The sequence below is a fragment of the Carcharhinus amblyrhynchos genome, chromosome 15, assembly GCF_965287045.1.
Source record: "Carcharhinus amblyrhynchos chromosome 15, sCarAmb.v2.hapA, whole genome shotgun sequence".
In the NCBI taxonomy this organism is placed as follows: Eukaryota; Metazoa; Chordata; class Chondrichthyes; order Carcharhiniformes; family Carcharhinidae; genus Carcharhinus; species Carcharhinus amblyrhynchos.
Genome location: NC_137338.1, coordinates 15,043,500 through 15,061,540, shown reverse-complemented (window position 1 = coordinate 15,061,540; position 18,041 = coordinate 15,043,500). Strand labels below are relative to the sequence as shown.

General features: G+C 46.2%; 1 protein-coding gene across 1 annotated transcript in view; it reads left to right on the top strand.

Moving 5' to 3' along the window:
• Positions 1 to 14,400: 14,400 nt before the first annotated feature.
• lrrc58b (leucine rich repeat containing 58b) overlaps positions 14,401 to 18,041 on the top strand; it is a 52,404-nt gene continuing 48,763 nt past the window's right edge. Inside the window, exon 1 of the mRNA XM_080203445.1 lies at positions 14,401 to 15,048. Coding sequence (XP_080059571.1) covers positions 14,573 to 15,048 — 476 coding nt within the window. The 5' untranslated portion in view covers positions 14,401 to 14,572. The remainder of the gene's footprint in view (positions 15,049 to 18,041) is intronic.

Here is an 18,041-nt window from a genome sequence, read left to right as displayed (position 1 = left end):
AAGTTTAAGCTGAAAGGCACATAGTAAACCTCCGCCCATTAAATTGCAGTTAATTCCAGTGGTGGTGACAAATCGATGATGCACCATTTCATTTTGGTAAGAGACAGGTGCGGCTTTAGAGATTACATAGTTCAGAGCCTGACCTTGAAGGCCCGAGAGCCGCTGGGTCTTCTCTGAATGCGGAAGGTTCAAAGTTGCCTGTACCGAGGACATGGCTGCTCCCGTGTCCACTAAAAAGGGATACCAATGATCATTAACCTTCAGCGTCAACAAGGGCTCTTGGTCTAACGGCGAATCCGCCATTAGTAGCGTTTGTCATCAAAAGGGGTTCTGTTGCGAGAATGAGGTATATAGGCACCCCCCCCCCCCCACACCCCCCGTCTATTGCCCCTGACTCGTCTCCTGTAGGGGCAGTCCCTACTGTAGTGTCCTGGTTGACCGCAGTTGTAACATCCCATATTTCTGTTATTCGTTGACCGTCCCCTTCCCCTAGGGGGCGTTCCAAAATGTTCGCGCCCTTGGTAAGAGTCCCGGGGTGGCTGTACGTACGGTGAGCCATACCCCGGGGCCATCACCCCAGCAGGATGTGGCCTAAACTCATCCTCCGGTCCACCCATCCACCCGGGGTAACGGAAATAGGGATCCACCCGATCAGGGGAGTGTATTACTTCGCCTCGGGACGGGGTTGGCCTAAGCCTCATATCGTCTTCTCTCATCACGTATTCATGTTTGATTCCCGTCTGGGGTTCTGCTCCCGTATCTCCAGTGGAGGATGGCCAAAATGTCCTAACTGCTTGGGACATCTGTACTGGGGAACTATCGACCCAATCAATGTTATTAGTCTTTATCGCTTTCGCCACTGCAGGAGGGAGGCAATGCGTGAGTATCGAACAATATTGCGGTGAAGGATTCCCTTCTATGTACCTCTGATCCCCGGACTGGGCTTCATATATTTCCTGAAACCTTTCCAAAAATTCCTCAGACCCTTCTCCTTTCTTCGGCCTTAGCTCCAGTATCTTAGACACATCGATAGGCTTTTGCAAGGTTTGACCTATCGCCTGAAGTATCAAGTCAATACGTCCGTGACGGTGGCTCCAAGTTGGGCTAAGTCATCATGATTGTGAACTTGGTGTTGCTCTGTGCTAATATGGCCCAAAAACCGGGTAAACCCTGCAGGGGCCAATACCTGGCGGACTAGGGCCCACAGATCCCGTGACTCTGCCCCATAAACCTGTACCGTGGTACGGAGAAAATCCACAAATTTCTGAGGTGTCTTATGTCGGTCAGGAGCCCCCGCCCCCAGGATAGCCATAAGCACATTTGGCTTCCAGGGAAAGTAAACTTCCATTATTTGCCTAGAATTCTGATCAGCCGGGTCGTGTCTGGGGTTGGGCATTGGTCTCGTGGGGTATGCCTCTCGAATTGTCTCCTCCCCTTTATTCTCTCCGTCATCCTCCCATACTCCCTGTTCCCCACCATTTGAAATGAACTCAGATTTGGTGGGTGCTTGTTTCGTCTTGCTGTGAGTGCATAGGGTCAGTAAACTGCTCTCCGGGGTAGGGAGGCGGTCCTTGATGGGCAAGGGGAGGGGCCGGAGGAGTGGTAGTACTGCGCTGCAACAGACCGTCAATGTTAACAGCAGCTGGTAAGGACCCCGGGGGCGGCACAGCCTGAGGCACTATAGGGGTACTTGCCCCAGTCACCCAATTATTCAAATTGTCATCCGTATCATTGCCAGTGAGCTTAATGCCAACCATTTTCTCCGTGACCTCAGATGTTTCACAGTCCTTACGTAATTGTTTCTTATACAAACATTCCTTTTCTAATACTTCACCCGGTTTCGGAACACCTCCCTGCATCAATTCCATACCCAGTTTTACTGCATTTTCCTGCCAACTGGGTAAAAGGCTCTGATCTTTCAGTTCCTGGCCATATTGGAGCCATAAGCCAATCAACTCCTTTGTCTTCCTCCCTGCATTTTTCTGCCAAATTTGTTGCAGCTTTAAGAAGTTGGGCATTTTTAGTTCCCCCCCCAACTCCCCGGGGGCCATTCAGACGGTCCCAATTTATAAGTCAGTGCCCCTGACAATTGTCTTAAGTTCTTAGCTTTACCTGGATATTTCTCGCATAAAATTTGCGATACCGAATCCTTGGTGTCTGTTTTATCTGAGTGATTTCCCACGGTAAATCAATTCTCACACAATGTTTCCCCTCAACTACTCCTTTCAAGCGCTTCCAATAGTCAACCAATTCCCGGCACGGTACCTCGCCGGTTTACTTCACTGGAGTTGAGGGGGTTGAGCTATGAGGAGAGGCTGAATAAACTAGGCTTGTACTTGTTAGAGTTTAGAAGAATGAGGGGAGATCTCATTGAGACGTATAAGATGATGAATGGGATGGATAGGATAGAGGTGGAGAGGCTCTTCCCGCTCAGAAAGGACAGTAGGACTAGGGGGCACAGCCTCAAGATAAAGGGGGGGCGGTTTAGAACGGAGTTGAGGAGGAACTTCTTCACTCAAAGGGTGGTGAATCTCTGGAATTCTCTGCCTGTTGAAGTGGTGGAGGCTGCCTCACTAAATATTTTTAAGACGCGGGTAGATAGGTTTTTGATAGGCAAGGGGATTAAGGGTTATGGGGAGAGGGCGGGAAAGTGGAACTGAGCCACGACAGATCAGCCATGATCTTATTGAATGGCGGGGCAGGCTCGGAGGGCTAGATGGCCTACTCCTGCTCCTATTTCTTATGTTCTTATGTTCAACAGCGACCTCAGTGAATCAAATACCTACCAAGCCAATCATTCACCGAATTTCCATTTACCTCGCCATTCATCAGCAACCTCAGTGAATCAACTAAATACCTGCCAAGCCAACCATTCACTGAATTTCCATTTACCTCGCCGTTCTCGGTGAACGGTGAACCTCACCACATTTCGCAGTGACCCGGGCTATAACATTCCTAAAGACATATTCCGAAAGTTGCACGAGCCCAAGCCCTACCGCCTCCTGATTCCGTCGGGATTACGAGTGCAGGTGACCGAAGGGTTAACGAGCAACAGGACCACAAAACAAGGGAAAACTGGGTGGCCTCAAAAGGCACTCACCTGGGTGGCCAATTCCCTTGTCCTGCACCCGCTCTCGTCCACACTAACACCAGCCCCCGATCACTCGACCTCCTTTGGAATCCCACTTCTGACACCAAATGACAATTTCTAAGGTTTGGCACTCTGCATTTGGCTTGGTTTGATAATAATCAAGTCAACTCCAGATAGAAGGTTTATATCTTTATTCTTTTACGACGTCAGAGTGGGCAGGCATCAGTGGTCCTGCACACCCAGGCAAAACTAATTCCTTTGTCTACTATTCCCAAACACTTATCCCAGGGCTTCCAGAGCATTGGCCTATTACAACTTGTCCCCGACTCTTTTACACCAATAGTGCGGTAGTATAGCTGCACGCACAGTTCATAATGTTCTAAAAACCAATCAGCTCTGTACACACTCTCATCGCAATAAATCCTTACATGACAGTTAAAACACTTGGTCCTAGGTACAGCTAGACTACAGAGTATGATTAATGGCACTTCTGCATACATGCAGGACAGCATGTTCACAGCATGAGATTACAAACTATACAAAAGCCTTACGGCTGTTATAGTCTCGGTCACCCCCAATGCCGGCGAGAATCTCCTTTCCCAACTTTCTCAGGATTTTGCATCTTTATCGCTGTTTACACTTGCAGTGAACTTGTGTTCAAAACTCTCTCCGCCCGCCTCAGTAAAGGAAAATAGCAAATGTTACAAAGGAGATAGTAAGTTGCAATGAGGAAATAAGAAATTTACAACGAGATTAATAGAGAGGGCCAAAATGTGGCAGATGGAGTTTAATGTGGGTAAGTGTACGGTTATCCATTTTGGCTGGAAAATTGAAAAGGCAACATGTTATCTAAATGGAGTGCTTAGGTGGTGCAGAGATTCTTTTAGATGCTCCTGTGTATGAGTTGCAGAAAATTGGTACGCGGGTACAGCAGGAAGTAAGGAAGGTAAATGGAATTTTGGCGTTTATAGCTAAAAGAATAGAGTATGAAAATAAGCAAGGCACAGTGGCACAGCAGTTAGCACTGCTGCCTCACACCACCAGGGACCCAGGTTCAATTTGGGCCTCGGGTCATTGTCTGTGTGGAGTCTGCACATTCTCCTTGTGTCTGAGTGGGTTTCCTCTAGGTGCTCCGGTTTCTTCCCACAGTCCGAAGATGTGCTGGTTAAGTTGATTGGCCATGCTAAATTGACCCTAGTGTCTGGATTAGCAGGGTAAGTAACGGAAATAATGCCAGGGTGGGATTGTGATCAGTGCAGACTCGATGAGCCAAATGGCAGCAGGGGAAGAAGCTGTTCTTGAGTCAGTTGGTACATGACCTCAGACTTTTGTATCCTTTTCCTGAAGGAAGAAGATGGAAGAGAGAATGTCCAGGGTGTTTGGGGTCCTTAATTATACTTGCTGCTTTGCCAAGGCAGTGGGAGTGTAGATAGAGTCAATGGATTGTGAGATAGCAGAACAGGCTCGAGGGCTGAAATACCTACTCTGTCTTCTAGTCTCATTTTCCTATTAGGATGTCACCTGAACCTTTATGGAACTGGTTGTTAAATTATACAGTATGCCACTCCTTTCCTGATGTAGAAAAATCAGTGCTGATAAGCTGATAACATTTTTTAAACTTTGCAATTTTGAAGTGGATGATTGACAAGGAATAGCAGACTGATTTAGGAATTCTGCTGTTCTTCAACTAATGCCAATGAATTCACCTACTTAATCAGCTCTTATCAAAGCACAGCACTGCTAACAACACAACACTCCCTCAGGACTGCACGCTAGTGTCAAGCTAGACATTGTGCTGACTCTCTGGTGTAGGACCCTGAGCACACAAGTTTCTAACTCAGAGACAGGACCACCACTGTGCTGAGGCTGACACTCTAGAAACTCTCCTCAGGCCATTGTATCAGATCAGCGTGGGATATATCACATATCTGAACTGAAGGAACAACCACTTCTGGGGCGGCACAATGGTTAGCACTGCTGCCTCACAACACCAGGGACCTGAGTTCAATTCCTGGCTTGGGTCACTGTCTGTATGGAGTTTGCACATTCTCCTCGTGCCTGTGTGGGTTTCCTCCGGATGCTCCGGTTTCCTCCCACAGTCTGAAAGACGTGCTGGTTAGGTGCATTGACCCAAAAAGGCGCCGGAGTGTGGTGACTAGGGGAATTTCACAGTAACTTCATTGCAATGTTAATGTAAGCCTGACTTGTGACTCACATATAAACTTTACCTCTACTTCCATGTTTCTTTACGATCCCTTTGTCAGCCAAGGAAATAAATCCCGGTATTACTTCTAGCCAAGAGATCTGAGATCTGTCCCTTTATTGATGTCCATTGGTATTTCCATGGCCAGAAAATGAAAAGAGGAAACTGGACAATAATAAAGAATGTGTTTGTTGCTAACTCTGTAATGTGTGGCGTTCTGGTGTTTTATTCTGGTATGTCATTCTGGCTGACAGAGTAGACAATGGCCTGGGGAGCAAATTTGGCAGTTCTCATATCACCATGGCTGTGTTTTAGGTGGCACCCTTCAATTTCCAGAGGAGCAGATTGTCGGAGCACCTATCATTCACCGAGAGGGAGTCATTTTCTGGGCCGGAGTCCTAGCTGGAATCGGGCCTAAAATAGCCATTTGTTGAGTTCGATTTCTGCACAAATGTAACAGTAATGTACTGATCCAGATGGTAAAATGAGCACAACTATAAAAGTTGTGTGCACCGTTACAGATGTTTTTGGGGCCAGGTCACATGCAACCCCACATTAAAACACTGGTCAGTGATTTTGCAATGCAGACATAAAACAATGCAAATACACAGTAGATCACTCAGTATCTGGTCACTGATTATCACAGCAAAGATTACTGCTTGCTTTTAATGGACAGAACAGCATATTCTGGAAACTTTACAAATATTCTATCTTTCAGTGCCAATCTTAATGCTTTTGGATTTATTTCCTTCCTCTTTTGAATTTTCCACCATTCACACTCATTTAACTTTGTAACGGATTGCTTGGAAAGAAAAATGTCATCTTATCCTCCCCTTGAGTTTGTGCAAAGAATTTCATAATGTTTGGGTGTGCAGAATGTTTGGGTTGCCTGGTTTTCAGCATGTTTTGTTGGATAAGATTGGTTGGGTAAATAGGGCGGTACGGTGGCACAGTGGTTAGCACTGCTGCCTCACAGCGCCAGGTTCGATTCCCAGCTTGGGTCTCTATGTGGAGTCTTCACATTCTCCCCGTGTCTGCGTGGGTTTCCTCCGGGTGCTCCGGTTTCCTCCCACAGTCCGAAAGATGTGCTGGTTAGATACGTTGGCCATGCTAAATTCGCCGTCAGGGTTCCCGAACAGGCGCTGGACTGTGGCAACTAGGAGATTTTCACAGTAACTTCACTGCAGTGTTAATGTAAGCCTAATTTTGTTCTTAATTTTGACATCAACAAATAAATAACATTTTAAATAAATAAATAAGTTTGAATACATTTGGAAAAAATACCCCCTTAGGTATTTTAGAGAAAAAATACCAACAGTACAAAATCTTCACCAGACTTGGGCAGACTGTAGGGCAGATTGATAGGCATTTGTCATTAAAACAGCGGTGGGGTGATACATACTCATTTGGAGCTCACCCTTCAGACCTTGTATAATATTGTATTCCTACATTAATAAAACAAATTCAAATCGAAGTCTAACTTACAGATATTGGTGTCACAATGTGGTGAGAATAAGATGCAGCCTGAATATGCTGGGGATTTTGTTCTGACATATTGCTCTGTGGTTTCAGCACATTAGCTGCAGAATTAGTGTACAGTGTGTTTTACTCTTTATCGTTGCAGTTCATGTAAATGCAACTCGAAGCTTGCATCCAAACCTAATCTGACAGCAGAATGACGGGGACGTGGGTGTCTCGGTCACCATCATAGTTGATAAATTCTTCCGTTTTTAGCTTTGGTGCACAGTGGTTGTGACGTTGTGCTAGTGACAAACTAGCAACAGGGCAACTCGCTAAAAATACTTCCATTTATATAATGTCTAAAGAGTTAATTATGAAGGGTGACTAAACATCACCTCATTCCGTGATTGGATAGAAAATCTTTCTATGTGAGGATGTTAATGCACCATTTCATTACAGTAACAATTTTCCCAGAAGCAGTGCATAAACAGGCAGATGGTGTACGTGCGCAGTGAGGTCACTGACACATGCACACAGGGTGCTTGCGCAGGCTGGACGCAGCAGAGTGATGTCATTGGGTCTTTGCTTTGGCACGATTTTTGAACAAAAAAACAAAGAAAAATACAGCACAGGAATAGGATCTTCGGCCCTCCAAGCCTGCACCGACCACGCTACCCAACTGAACTAAAACCCCCTACCCTTCTGGGGACCACATCACTCCATTCCCATCCTATTCAAGTATTTGACCTGACGCCCCTTAAACGTCACTATCGTATCTGTTTCCACTACCTCCCCCGGCAGCCAGTTCCAGGCACCCACCACCCTCTGAGTAAAAAGCTTGCCTCATACATCTCCTTTAAACATTGCCCCTCGCACCTTAAACTTATGCCCCCTAGTAATTGACTCTTCCACCCTGGGAAAAAGCCTCTGACTATCCACTCTGTCCATGCCCCTCATAATCTTGTAGACTCCTATCAGGTCTCCCCTCAACCTCCATCATTCCAGTGAGAACAAACCAAGTTTCTCCAACCTCTCCTCATAGCTAATGTCCTCCATACCAGGCAACATCCATTTGATTTGATTTGATTTGATTTATTATTGACACATATGTTGGCATACAGTGAAATGCATTGTTTCTTGCGCGCTATACAGACAAAGCATTCCGTATACAGCGAAAGAAAGATGGAGCAGAATATAATGTCTTTGCTAGGGTGTAGAGAAAGATCAACTTAGTATATGGTGGGTCCATTCAAAAAGTTTGATAGCAGCAGGGAAGAAGCTGTTCTCGAGTTGGTTGGTACGGGATCTCAGACTTTTGTATCTTTCTCCCGAAGGAAGAAGGTGAAAGAGAGAATGTCCGGGGTGCGTGGAGTCCTTGATTATGCTGGCTGCTTTGCCAAGGCAATCAGAAGTATACTCAGAATGCATTACCTCAACCTAGGCTGTTGTAGCCTGTGCTCATTGAATATGATTTGATTTATTATTGCCACATGTATTGGTATACGGTGAAAATTATTGTTTATTTTGCACTATACAAAGCATACCATTCATACAGTACACAGGGAGAAGGAATGGAAATGGAGCAGAATGTAGCTAAAGTGTAGAGAAAGATTAACTTATCTAAGGTAGGTCCATCAAAAAGTCTGATGGCAGCAGGAAAGAATCTGTTCTTGAGTTGGTTGGTATATAGTGATAGAGTCATAGAGGATTACAACATGGGGAAACAGGCCCTTCGGCCCAACTTGTCCATGCTGCCTTTTGTTTCTAAACCCTAAGCTAGTCCCACTTGGCCCATATCCTCTATACCCATCTTACCCATGTAACTGTCTAAATGCTTTTAAAAGACAAAATTGTACCGCCTCTACTACTATCTCTGGTAGCTTGTTCCAGACACTCATCACCCTCTGTGTGAAAAAATTGCCTCTCTCCACACTTTTGTATCTCTCCCCTCTCACCTTAAACCTATGCCTTCTAGTTTTAGACTGCCCTACCTTTGGGCAAAGATATTGACTATCGAGCTGATCAATGTCCCTGATTATTTTATAGACCTCTATAAGATCACTCCTCAGCCTTCTATGCTCCAGAGAAAATGTCCCATTCTATCCAGCCTCTCCTTATAACTGAAACCATTAAGTCCTGGTAGCATCTGAATAAATCTTTTCTGCACTCTTTCTAGTTTAACAATATCGTTTTTATTATAGTGTGACCAGAACTATACGCAGTATTCCAAGTGTGGCCTTACCAATGTCTTGTACGACTTCAGTAAGACATCCCAGCTCCTGTATCCAATGTTCTGACCAATGGAACCAAGCATGCTGAATGCTTTCTTCACCACTCTGTCCACCTGTGACTCCACTTTCAGGAGCTATGAACATGTACCCCTAGATTTTTTTGTTCTGTAACTCTCCCCAGTGCTCTACCATTAACTGAATAAGTCCTGCCCTGGTTAATCTACCAAAACGCATCACCTCACATTTATCTAAATTAAACTCCAACTGCCATTTGTCAGCCCACTGGCCCATTTGATCAAGATCTCATTGCGATCCGAGATAACCTTCTTCACAGTATGTGACCTCAGATTTTCGTATCTTTTTCCTAACAGAGGAAGGTGGAAGAGAGAATGTCCAAGGTCGATTATGCTGGCTGCTTTTCCAAGGCAGTGGGAAGTGTAGACAGATAACGGAATTTTACCACCTTGCCCGCCCAAGGCTCATAAGATCCCATCCGAGGCCAAGGAAAATGTTGTTCTGAGCTCCACCCATCCCGATTCCGGTCAGGCGTGCCGGCAGAATTCTGGGCAGAGTCAATGGATGGGAGGCTGATTTGCATGATGGTTTTGTTCATGACCCTTTGTAGTTTCTTGCAGTCTTGGTCAGAGCCATGCCAAGTCATGGTACCACCAGAATGGATGTTTTCTCAAAGCTGGTGAGAGTCATAGCGGTCATGCCAAATTTCCTTAGGAAGTAGAGGCATTGTTGGGCTTTCTTAACTAAAGCATCAGTGTGGAGTGCGCAAGTGTAGCGCGCATGCGTAGACAGGTATTGGTGAACATCTTACATTGGCAAGATATACAGTGAATAATAAATTGCAGTACTTTTGTTCATGATAAATATTCATCGACAACAATAATTTGCATTTATATGTGCCTTTACATTGAAAATATCTCACGGTGCTTCTCAAAGAAAAGGTAAAAGCTAAATAAAAAAAAGGAGCTATTAAAAGCAGTGATAACAATCCAGGTAAAAGAAGCAAATTTTAAGAGACATCTTGAAAGGAAGAGAGGGAAACAGCCATTCTTGCAATATACAAACACCAACCATTATTTGAAGAAAACAGTTTCCCACAGAAAAATATAAATTTGTTGCATTATATTGAAATTTTAGTTTTTGGTAACATTAGAAAAGTATTATGGTTCACTGGTAGATGGGCGGGTTTGGTGGAATGGTCATGCTAAATTGCCGCTTAATGTCAGGGGGATTAGCCAGGTAAATATGTGGGGTTACAGGGATACCGCCAGAAGGGATTGCTGTTGGTGCAGACTCGATGGGCCAGAAAGCCTTTCTCCACTATAGAGATTCTATGATTTGTCCCTGTTGCACATTCGGATCTTTTAAGACTTCCTGACCCATGCAAATGCATGGTAATTGCCCGAAAAGTTTAAACTTTGGACAGGCATATTTGTAGTGCTCGGAATACTTCAATTCTTCAGAAAAAAATTCAAAGTGCTGAATTCGTGGGAAAAATGGTGTAATTCACCATTTTTTAGTGGGAGTTCAGACTCGAATCTCCCACACCCTGTGCAATGCAGAGGTCACAATTGTGAATATCATTAAAAGTTCGGGGGAGGCGGGGCCTATTCACACTGGAGTCTGACGGTTCCCGAAGTCTGCGCGTGTGCACTGGCCCCGATCTGTCAGCCTCCCCTTTGCTGGCCAGCTCGATCGCTGACCAGCCCGGGACCCCTCACAATGCTGCCCCTCCCAATCCTCCCATGGCCTGATTGCCGCCCCCATGACCATTCCAACCTCCCATCGTCCCAGAGGGCCTTGATCTCCAACCCTGCCCCCCCCCCCCCCCCAGGCAGTAACGATCCCCCTACCCCAGCAGACGCTCCCCCACTCTGGCAGTCACCCACCCCCCCCACCCCGACAGGCCCTCCCACCACCACCCTGCCTCCCCCCCCCCCCCCCCCCCCCCCACCCCCCCCGGCCTGCCCGATGACTGGCCTCCCTCCAGCTCTGACCAAATCTCAATGCAGAGTGGCAGCGGGACCCCCACCTCCCTATCAGTTGCACTTAGGCCCTGCCCACATTATGCCCCACCCCTTGGCATTGCCCCATGCCTGGTGGGCAGTGCCAATGTGCCCCCTGGGAATGAGCACTTTGCCCCTTGGGCAATGCCAGGGGTATAGGCTGGCACTGCCACTGTGCCCATGCCCAGGGGACACCCTCCCCCCACTGCACGAACCCTGGGGGAGGGGGTGGTGGTCACCGATCGCCCCCCCTTGATTCTAGCAGGGTCTCCCGCTAGTTCCCTGAATGTGGAGAACTACTTTAAATCTCTGAGTGAAATACTCCTGGCAGGGTGGGAGATGCTATCAGACTCGGAGTTTCAGGCCCGATACTCACATTTTAACTACATTAAGAGTGGATTTAAATCACTTACCTGTCTACCCTCCAGTTTCCAGTATAGTCGCAATGTGCCTGCTCCCTAGCAGTGGGAGGCGTGCACGCATCATGGACACGTGCACATGTCCCGCAAAATGGCCGACATGCACATCTTCCAACCTGATGTAACAAAAACCTAGCACACTGTGATGGGAGAATAAGGCCCGATGCCAATGCCGATCTCAATTTGGGAGACTTTGGCCTGTTTTGCACAATACCTACCCAAGTATTTTCCCACTGTGAATTTCTGGAGCAGGGGGCCCATCCCCCACAGATTCCACCACCCACCCGAATACCCCTCAATCCTATAGTTCCCCAGACCCAAATACTTCGCCCCACCGACCCAATTATTCTTTGAATATTTATTCGTGGGACATGGGCGTCACTGGCTGGCCAGCATTTATTGCCCACCTCTAGCTGCCCGAGGGCAGTTGAGAGTCAATCAGATTGCTGTGGCTCTGGAATCACATGTAGGCCAGACAAGAATGGCAGATTTCCTTCCCTAAAGGATATCAGTGAACCAGATGGGTTTTCCTGACAATCAACAATGATTTCATCAGTAGCTTCTTAATTGCAGCTTTTGTTTTTATTGAACTCAACTTCCACCAGCTGCCATGGTGGGATTCGAACCCGGGTCATCAGAACATCAGCTGAGTTTCTGGATTAATAGTCTAGCGATTATACCATGAGGCAATCGCTTTTCCCATTCTTAACCCACCTCCCATCACTGCTGACCAGAAGATCTGGGCCAGAATTTGACACTCCACACAACCCTCCCCCCAACTTGCCCACCCCGTCCCCCAACCCTGGTGGGTTCTGAGGTGGCATGGATGAGATTCCCACCAGGATCCTGCTCTCCCTGACCTGGCTACAATGTTACACTGGGGCAGGCAGGTTGTCAAACAGAAAACCCACCCTAGCCCCACTTAAGACCCCTTTCTCACCCAGCCTCAATTTCTAGGCTGGCAGGCGTTGGCGGATAACAGATCTGGAAGGAGTGGGGTAAGCAGAAATAGAACAAATTTCTATCTTGACAGGGGAGATGTATCTCCATCAGAAGTTCCTTTCTGATATGTGGTGCCCTGCCAATAGGGTCCGGTGACCTCGGGACTTGCTCCCTCCCCACCCCTGTGATATTTCCTGAGATCCTGATATCCCCCTTCATAACCCGACTAGGCCTTTGACCTTTCCTCCAGTTCCCAGCAGATAGTTCCAGGCAGTTATATGCAGTGCCTCTTCTGGCCACTGTAGCACTGTTCCTGGAAAGACTGTCTCTAAGGTGGGACTTCCTCCTCATGCTGGGAGTAAGCCCCACCTTCTGTCAATCAACACTTATTAGAGCATGAAATGGCATTGAGGTTGCTGGAGTGGGTGGGATGTGCTCCCTGAGGATGTCTCCACATTCCTGAAAAATCCTAGCCCTAGTCTTTATTCCTTGAATAACACTGAGTCCATCAGATGTAAACTTGCCTTTTCAAGTTAGGGGAAAACAGTTTCTAATTAGACATTCATATTTGATAACTATAAATACTTCACAAGGCCAGACTCTTGACAAAAATTGTATTTATATTTGTAGGCCTGTTTTTAGACAGGAGCAGCTTTATGTGGAGTATTGTGTTCAGTGTTGGTTTTCTTATTTAAGGAAAGATGTAAATGTGTTAGAAGCAATTCAGAGAAGGTTTACTAGCCTAATACCAGGTGTCTTATGAGGAAAAGTTGGAGAGGCACAGTGGTTAGCACTGCTGCCTTATAGCGCAAGGGACCTGGGTTTGATTCTCAGCTTGGGTCACTGTCTGCATGGAGTTTGCATGTTCTGCCCGTGTCTGTGCGGGTATTCCTCTGGGTTCTCAAGTTTCCTCTTGCAGTTTAAAGGACGTGCTGGTTAGGCGCATTGGCTATGCTAAATACTCCCTGAGTGTATCTGGAGTGCAGCGAGTAAGGGATTTTCACAGTAACTTTATTACTGTGTGAATGTAAGCCTACTTGTGACACTAGTAAATAAACATTAAAGGTTAAGTTTGTAGCCACTATCAAAGAGATTAGCAAGGTAAATAGGTGGGGTTAAGGGGATAGGGCCTGGGTAGGATGGTTGTTAGTGCTGGATTGATGGGCCAAATGGCCTTCTTCTGTACTGTAGGGATTTTAAGTTAATTTATTGGTGTCACGATAGGCTAACGTTTACACTGCAATGAAGTTACTGTGAAAATCAGGTCTGGGACCCCCTGCAGTACAAGATCCATGGTTAGTCATGGAAAACCATGATAACAGATCTCCTGGTGGGAATAACTATGAGCAACAAGTAAGATAGAGGGGAGTGGAAGAGAAGTTTGTGACAGTCTTGAAATCTGCCTGGAAAGAATGGGTGGCACGGTGGTTAGCATTGCTGCCTCACAGCACTGGGGACCTGGGTTCAATTCCTGGTTTGGGTCTGAAAGACATGCTGGTTAGGTGCATTGACCCGAACAGGCACCTCACTGTGGCCATTAGGGGAATTTCACAGTAACTTCATTGCAGAGTTAATGTAAGCCTTACTGATAAATAAACTTTAAAAAAGTAAGGGTGGGAATGGAAAAAAAACTTGGATTGTGAACTTGAAGGACGCATGATAGAAGGGCTGGAGGGTGAAATTTGGGGGTATTGAGCTGGCAATGACAGTGGGCAGGGTAGTTTCTCACTGAGCCTGTTCCTATAGATTGGAGGGGACACCGTTTTGTATTGAATGTTTGCAAGGCAGCAGCAGTTGTTTTCACAAGGTTTGCTTTGAGTCTTTTCTGTTGCACTCCCGTCTGGCTGCAGTTGCAGGAAGGGCTGGTGCGGATTTCACTTTGTGGGTGGACTCACTCTCACTCTGTGCGTCAGTGCGCAGACTGCCCGTCACTGCGAGCTTGTTACAGTGTGTGTGTGTGATTGACAGAGCCGGCCCCGGAACCTGCAGCGCTCAACACTCACCGCCAGCAGCCAGCGGGGCCGCTCTGCGCCATTCAGATTCCGGGGCGCCGCCCCAGCTTGGGGGGAAGCGAGTGCTCCATTGAAATTCCGCGAGCAACTTGTATCACTTTTCCAGATCGGGATTGCTGCGCTGCTGTGGGCAGCATCTGATTTCCATCCTCTCCCTTCCCCATTCTATCCTTTACCACCCCACCACCAACCATGTTCGCTCTGCCTGGCTCAGCCATGGACGTGCTGGAGAATATGGAAGGAGACAATGTGCTGAACTTGTCCAGAATGGACCTGGACACGGTGCCCCTGGAAGACATCAGCCAGGAGAAGCAGAAGGAGACCCAGCAGCTGCTGCTGACCCACAACAGACTGACCGTCTTCCCGGGTAGTGTCGCCTGCTTCAGGAATCTGCTGTTCCTGGACATCAGCTCCAACGGACTCAACTTCATCTGCGATGAGATCCTGGGGCTGGCCAAGCTCAAGACTTTGATAGCCAAAAATAACCGAATGGACGAGTCCTCTCTGCCCAAAGACCTGGGCAAGATGGGGTTGGAAGTTGTCAACTTCAGTGGCAACCGTTTCGAAGAGGTTCCTTCTCAGCTTCTGGAATTGCAAAGACTCAAATCTCTTTCACTTGGGGGAAACAGACTTAGAACTATTCCACCAAAGATCGAAAACTTAACCAGGTAAACTGTGGTAAGACTTGTCTCCTTCCCCCCCCCCCCCCCCCCTACCTTTTGGCAATAACTTTACATATAATCTATGTTCAGTCACTTTGAAAGCCATCTATTTGAGAACTAAAAGTTTAAAATTTATTTATTAGTCACAAGGCTTACATTTTTTTAAAAAAAAGTTTAAAATGTATTGATTAGTCACAGGTAAGGCTTACATTAACACTGCAATGAAGTTACTGTGAAATTCCCTGCATTCCAGCACCTGTTCAGGTCAATGCACCTAATCATTGCGTCTTTCAGACTGGGAGGAAACCGGAGCACCCAGAGGAAACCCGTGCAGTCACGGGGAGAAAGTGCAAACTCCACACAGACAGTGACCCAAGCCTGGAATCGAACCCAAGTCCCTGGCACTGTGAAGTAGCAGTGCCAACCACTGTGCCACCCACATACTGGTTCATAACTTGCTTTGCACACTGGAAGAGTTTGTTTTAATTACATGAAGTTTGTGTTTTCAATCATTTACTTCACTGACCAGGGCAGCTGTGTTGAAACTTGCAAGGTCACGCTCATTTTAAAACAAATATAATTAACAGTTACAAGGTGTTCTAGGAGGTGACATTAACCATTTTCAGTAACATACTGTTATCTAGTGTCCAAAATAACAGTGACTTGGAATTAATTGTAAGCATGTATTATGTTGACTGCATGTTATTGAGAAACGACTTGGGACATCTTACAGTTCTGTAATTTGCCCATTAGTCAAGTTTAATAATGTTGCTATTAATTATTCCCCCAATAGTGACTTCACAGAAATACATTAGCCTCTTGTGACCTTGCTGTCGTGACTGCGAATAATTAAAAAGCAGATCTCCTCAATTGAATGTATGTACACCATGAAGTAGAGGTGTTGTGGTGCAGTGGTATCGTCCCTACCTCTGGGCCACAAGTTCTGGGTTCAGGTCACTTTTCTGGACTTGTCAACGGTGGAAAGCCCACTCATGATGTGGCCAGATTGATCACCAGCCTGTATATCTTTCCAATGTGTCTGATGGCAAGTGATTTGAATTGATTTGATTTATTATTGTCATATGTATTAGCATACAGTGAAAAGCACCATACAGCCAGAGCATACTGTTCACAGAGAAAGAAAGGCGAGAGTGCAGAATATGGTGTTACAATCATAGCTAGGGTGTAGAGAAAGATCAACTTAATGCCAGGTAGGTCCATTCAAAAGTTTGACAGCAGCAGGGAAGAAGCTGTCCTTGAGTCGGTTGGTACATGACCTCAGACTTTTGTATCTTTTTCCCAATGGAAGAAGGTGGAAGAGAGAATGCCCGGGGTGCGTGGGATCCTTAATTATGCTGGCTGCTTTGCCAAGGCAGCGGGAAGAGTATTCAAAATCAGTGGATGGCAGGCTGGTTTGCATGATGGATTGGGCTACATTTATGACCTTTTGTAGTTCCCTGCGATCTTGAGCAGAGCCAGAACCATACCAAGCTGTGATACAACCAGAAAGAATGCTTTCTATGGTGCATCTGTAAAAGTTGGTGAGAGTCATAGCTGACGTGCCAAATTTCCTTAGTCTTCTGAGAAAGTAGAGGCATTCATGGGCTTTCTTAGCTATAGTGCCAGTGTGGGGTGATCTGGACACCTGAAAACTTGAAGTGGAGTTTCCTGGTCAGCTATCCTGCAGAGCAGAATGAGAAACCATTGCGGTACTTTGTCAAGCATGATCATGGACCAATCCAATGGAAGTCCATGGTCGGTCACCAACACCCTCTTCGGACATGGTACCTAAAGGAGAAGGATAACTGTTTACATTCTGTAATTTGCTTTTTTAAACATTAAGGTGTGTGTCACATGAGCTAACAGTCTTTAAGCTGTAGATTTTTAACTTATTCCCATGTAGTTGATATTGATAACATAATGATGTGACTACGCGCGACTGTATTTCTCCCTCCTGTACTCTTATTTCTGTTGTTCCCCCAAGGATCTATCCTTAACAACCACCTATTTCTCTATTGCATGCTGCCCGTTGACAACCCCTTCCAAAAATACAGCATGCGTTTCCAAAAGCGTCGGGCTCACCCATCACCTCCTGACGTTCAGCCTTGGCTGAGCCAACAATTGGAAAGACCAGAGCTATCGTTTTGTTCACCCCCACAAACTCCATTCCCTAGCCACCCATTTCATTTCTCTTCCTGACCACTGGAGGTTAAGCCAGACTGCTGCAACTTTGTCGTTCTGTTTACCCTCAAGACAAGCTTCTGACCACACACCTACACCATCACTAACATCATTTATTTTCACTTCCATCAACATTTCCCAACTCTGTTCCTGCTGCAGTTCATTTGCTGTTAAAACTCTTCTCCGTACCTCTAGATTTAACTTTCCCGATGTAGATTTGGCCTGTCTCTTGTTCCTCACACCCCATAAATATACGGACATTTTAAAACACTGCTGTCCGTATCCTAACTCTCACCGTCCCATTCACCCAACCTTGCTGCACTCACTGGCCTGCATTGAGTTCTCATTGAGCAAGGCCTCAATTTTAAAATTCTGATCTCCAGCATCTGTGCCCCTTTAACTCTGTAAGCTGCTCTTGTCCCATAATCCTCTGAGATAGCTATGCGCTTCTAATTCTGGCATCTTCCCCATTCCCGATTTTAATGGCTGAACTGTCGATGGATATGCCATCAGCTGCCTAGACCACAAACCCAGGCATTCTCTCCCTGAACCTCTCCATCTCCACCTCTCCCTTCTCATTCCAGGGCACTCTGTCTTCGACCAATTCTTTGGTCACCTTCGCTAAATTGCGTTGTGTGACTCTTGTCAAATCTTGTTTGGTAACCCTCCTGTCGATTGCCTCAGAGCGTTTTATTACCTTAAAGGTGCAATATCAATGAAAGCTGTTGCTGTTTTATGCCTCTTCTGTAGCACGATACATTCCAAGAGTAATTAGCAACATTCTCTGACAAAATTGTGTTTAAAGGGTCTTTACTTCA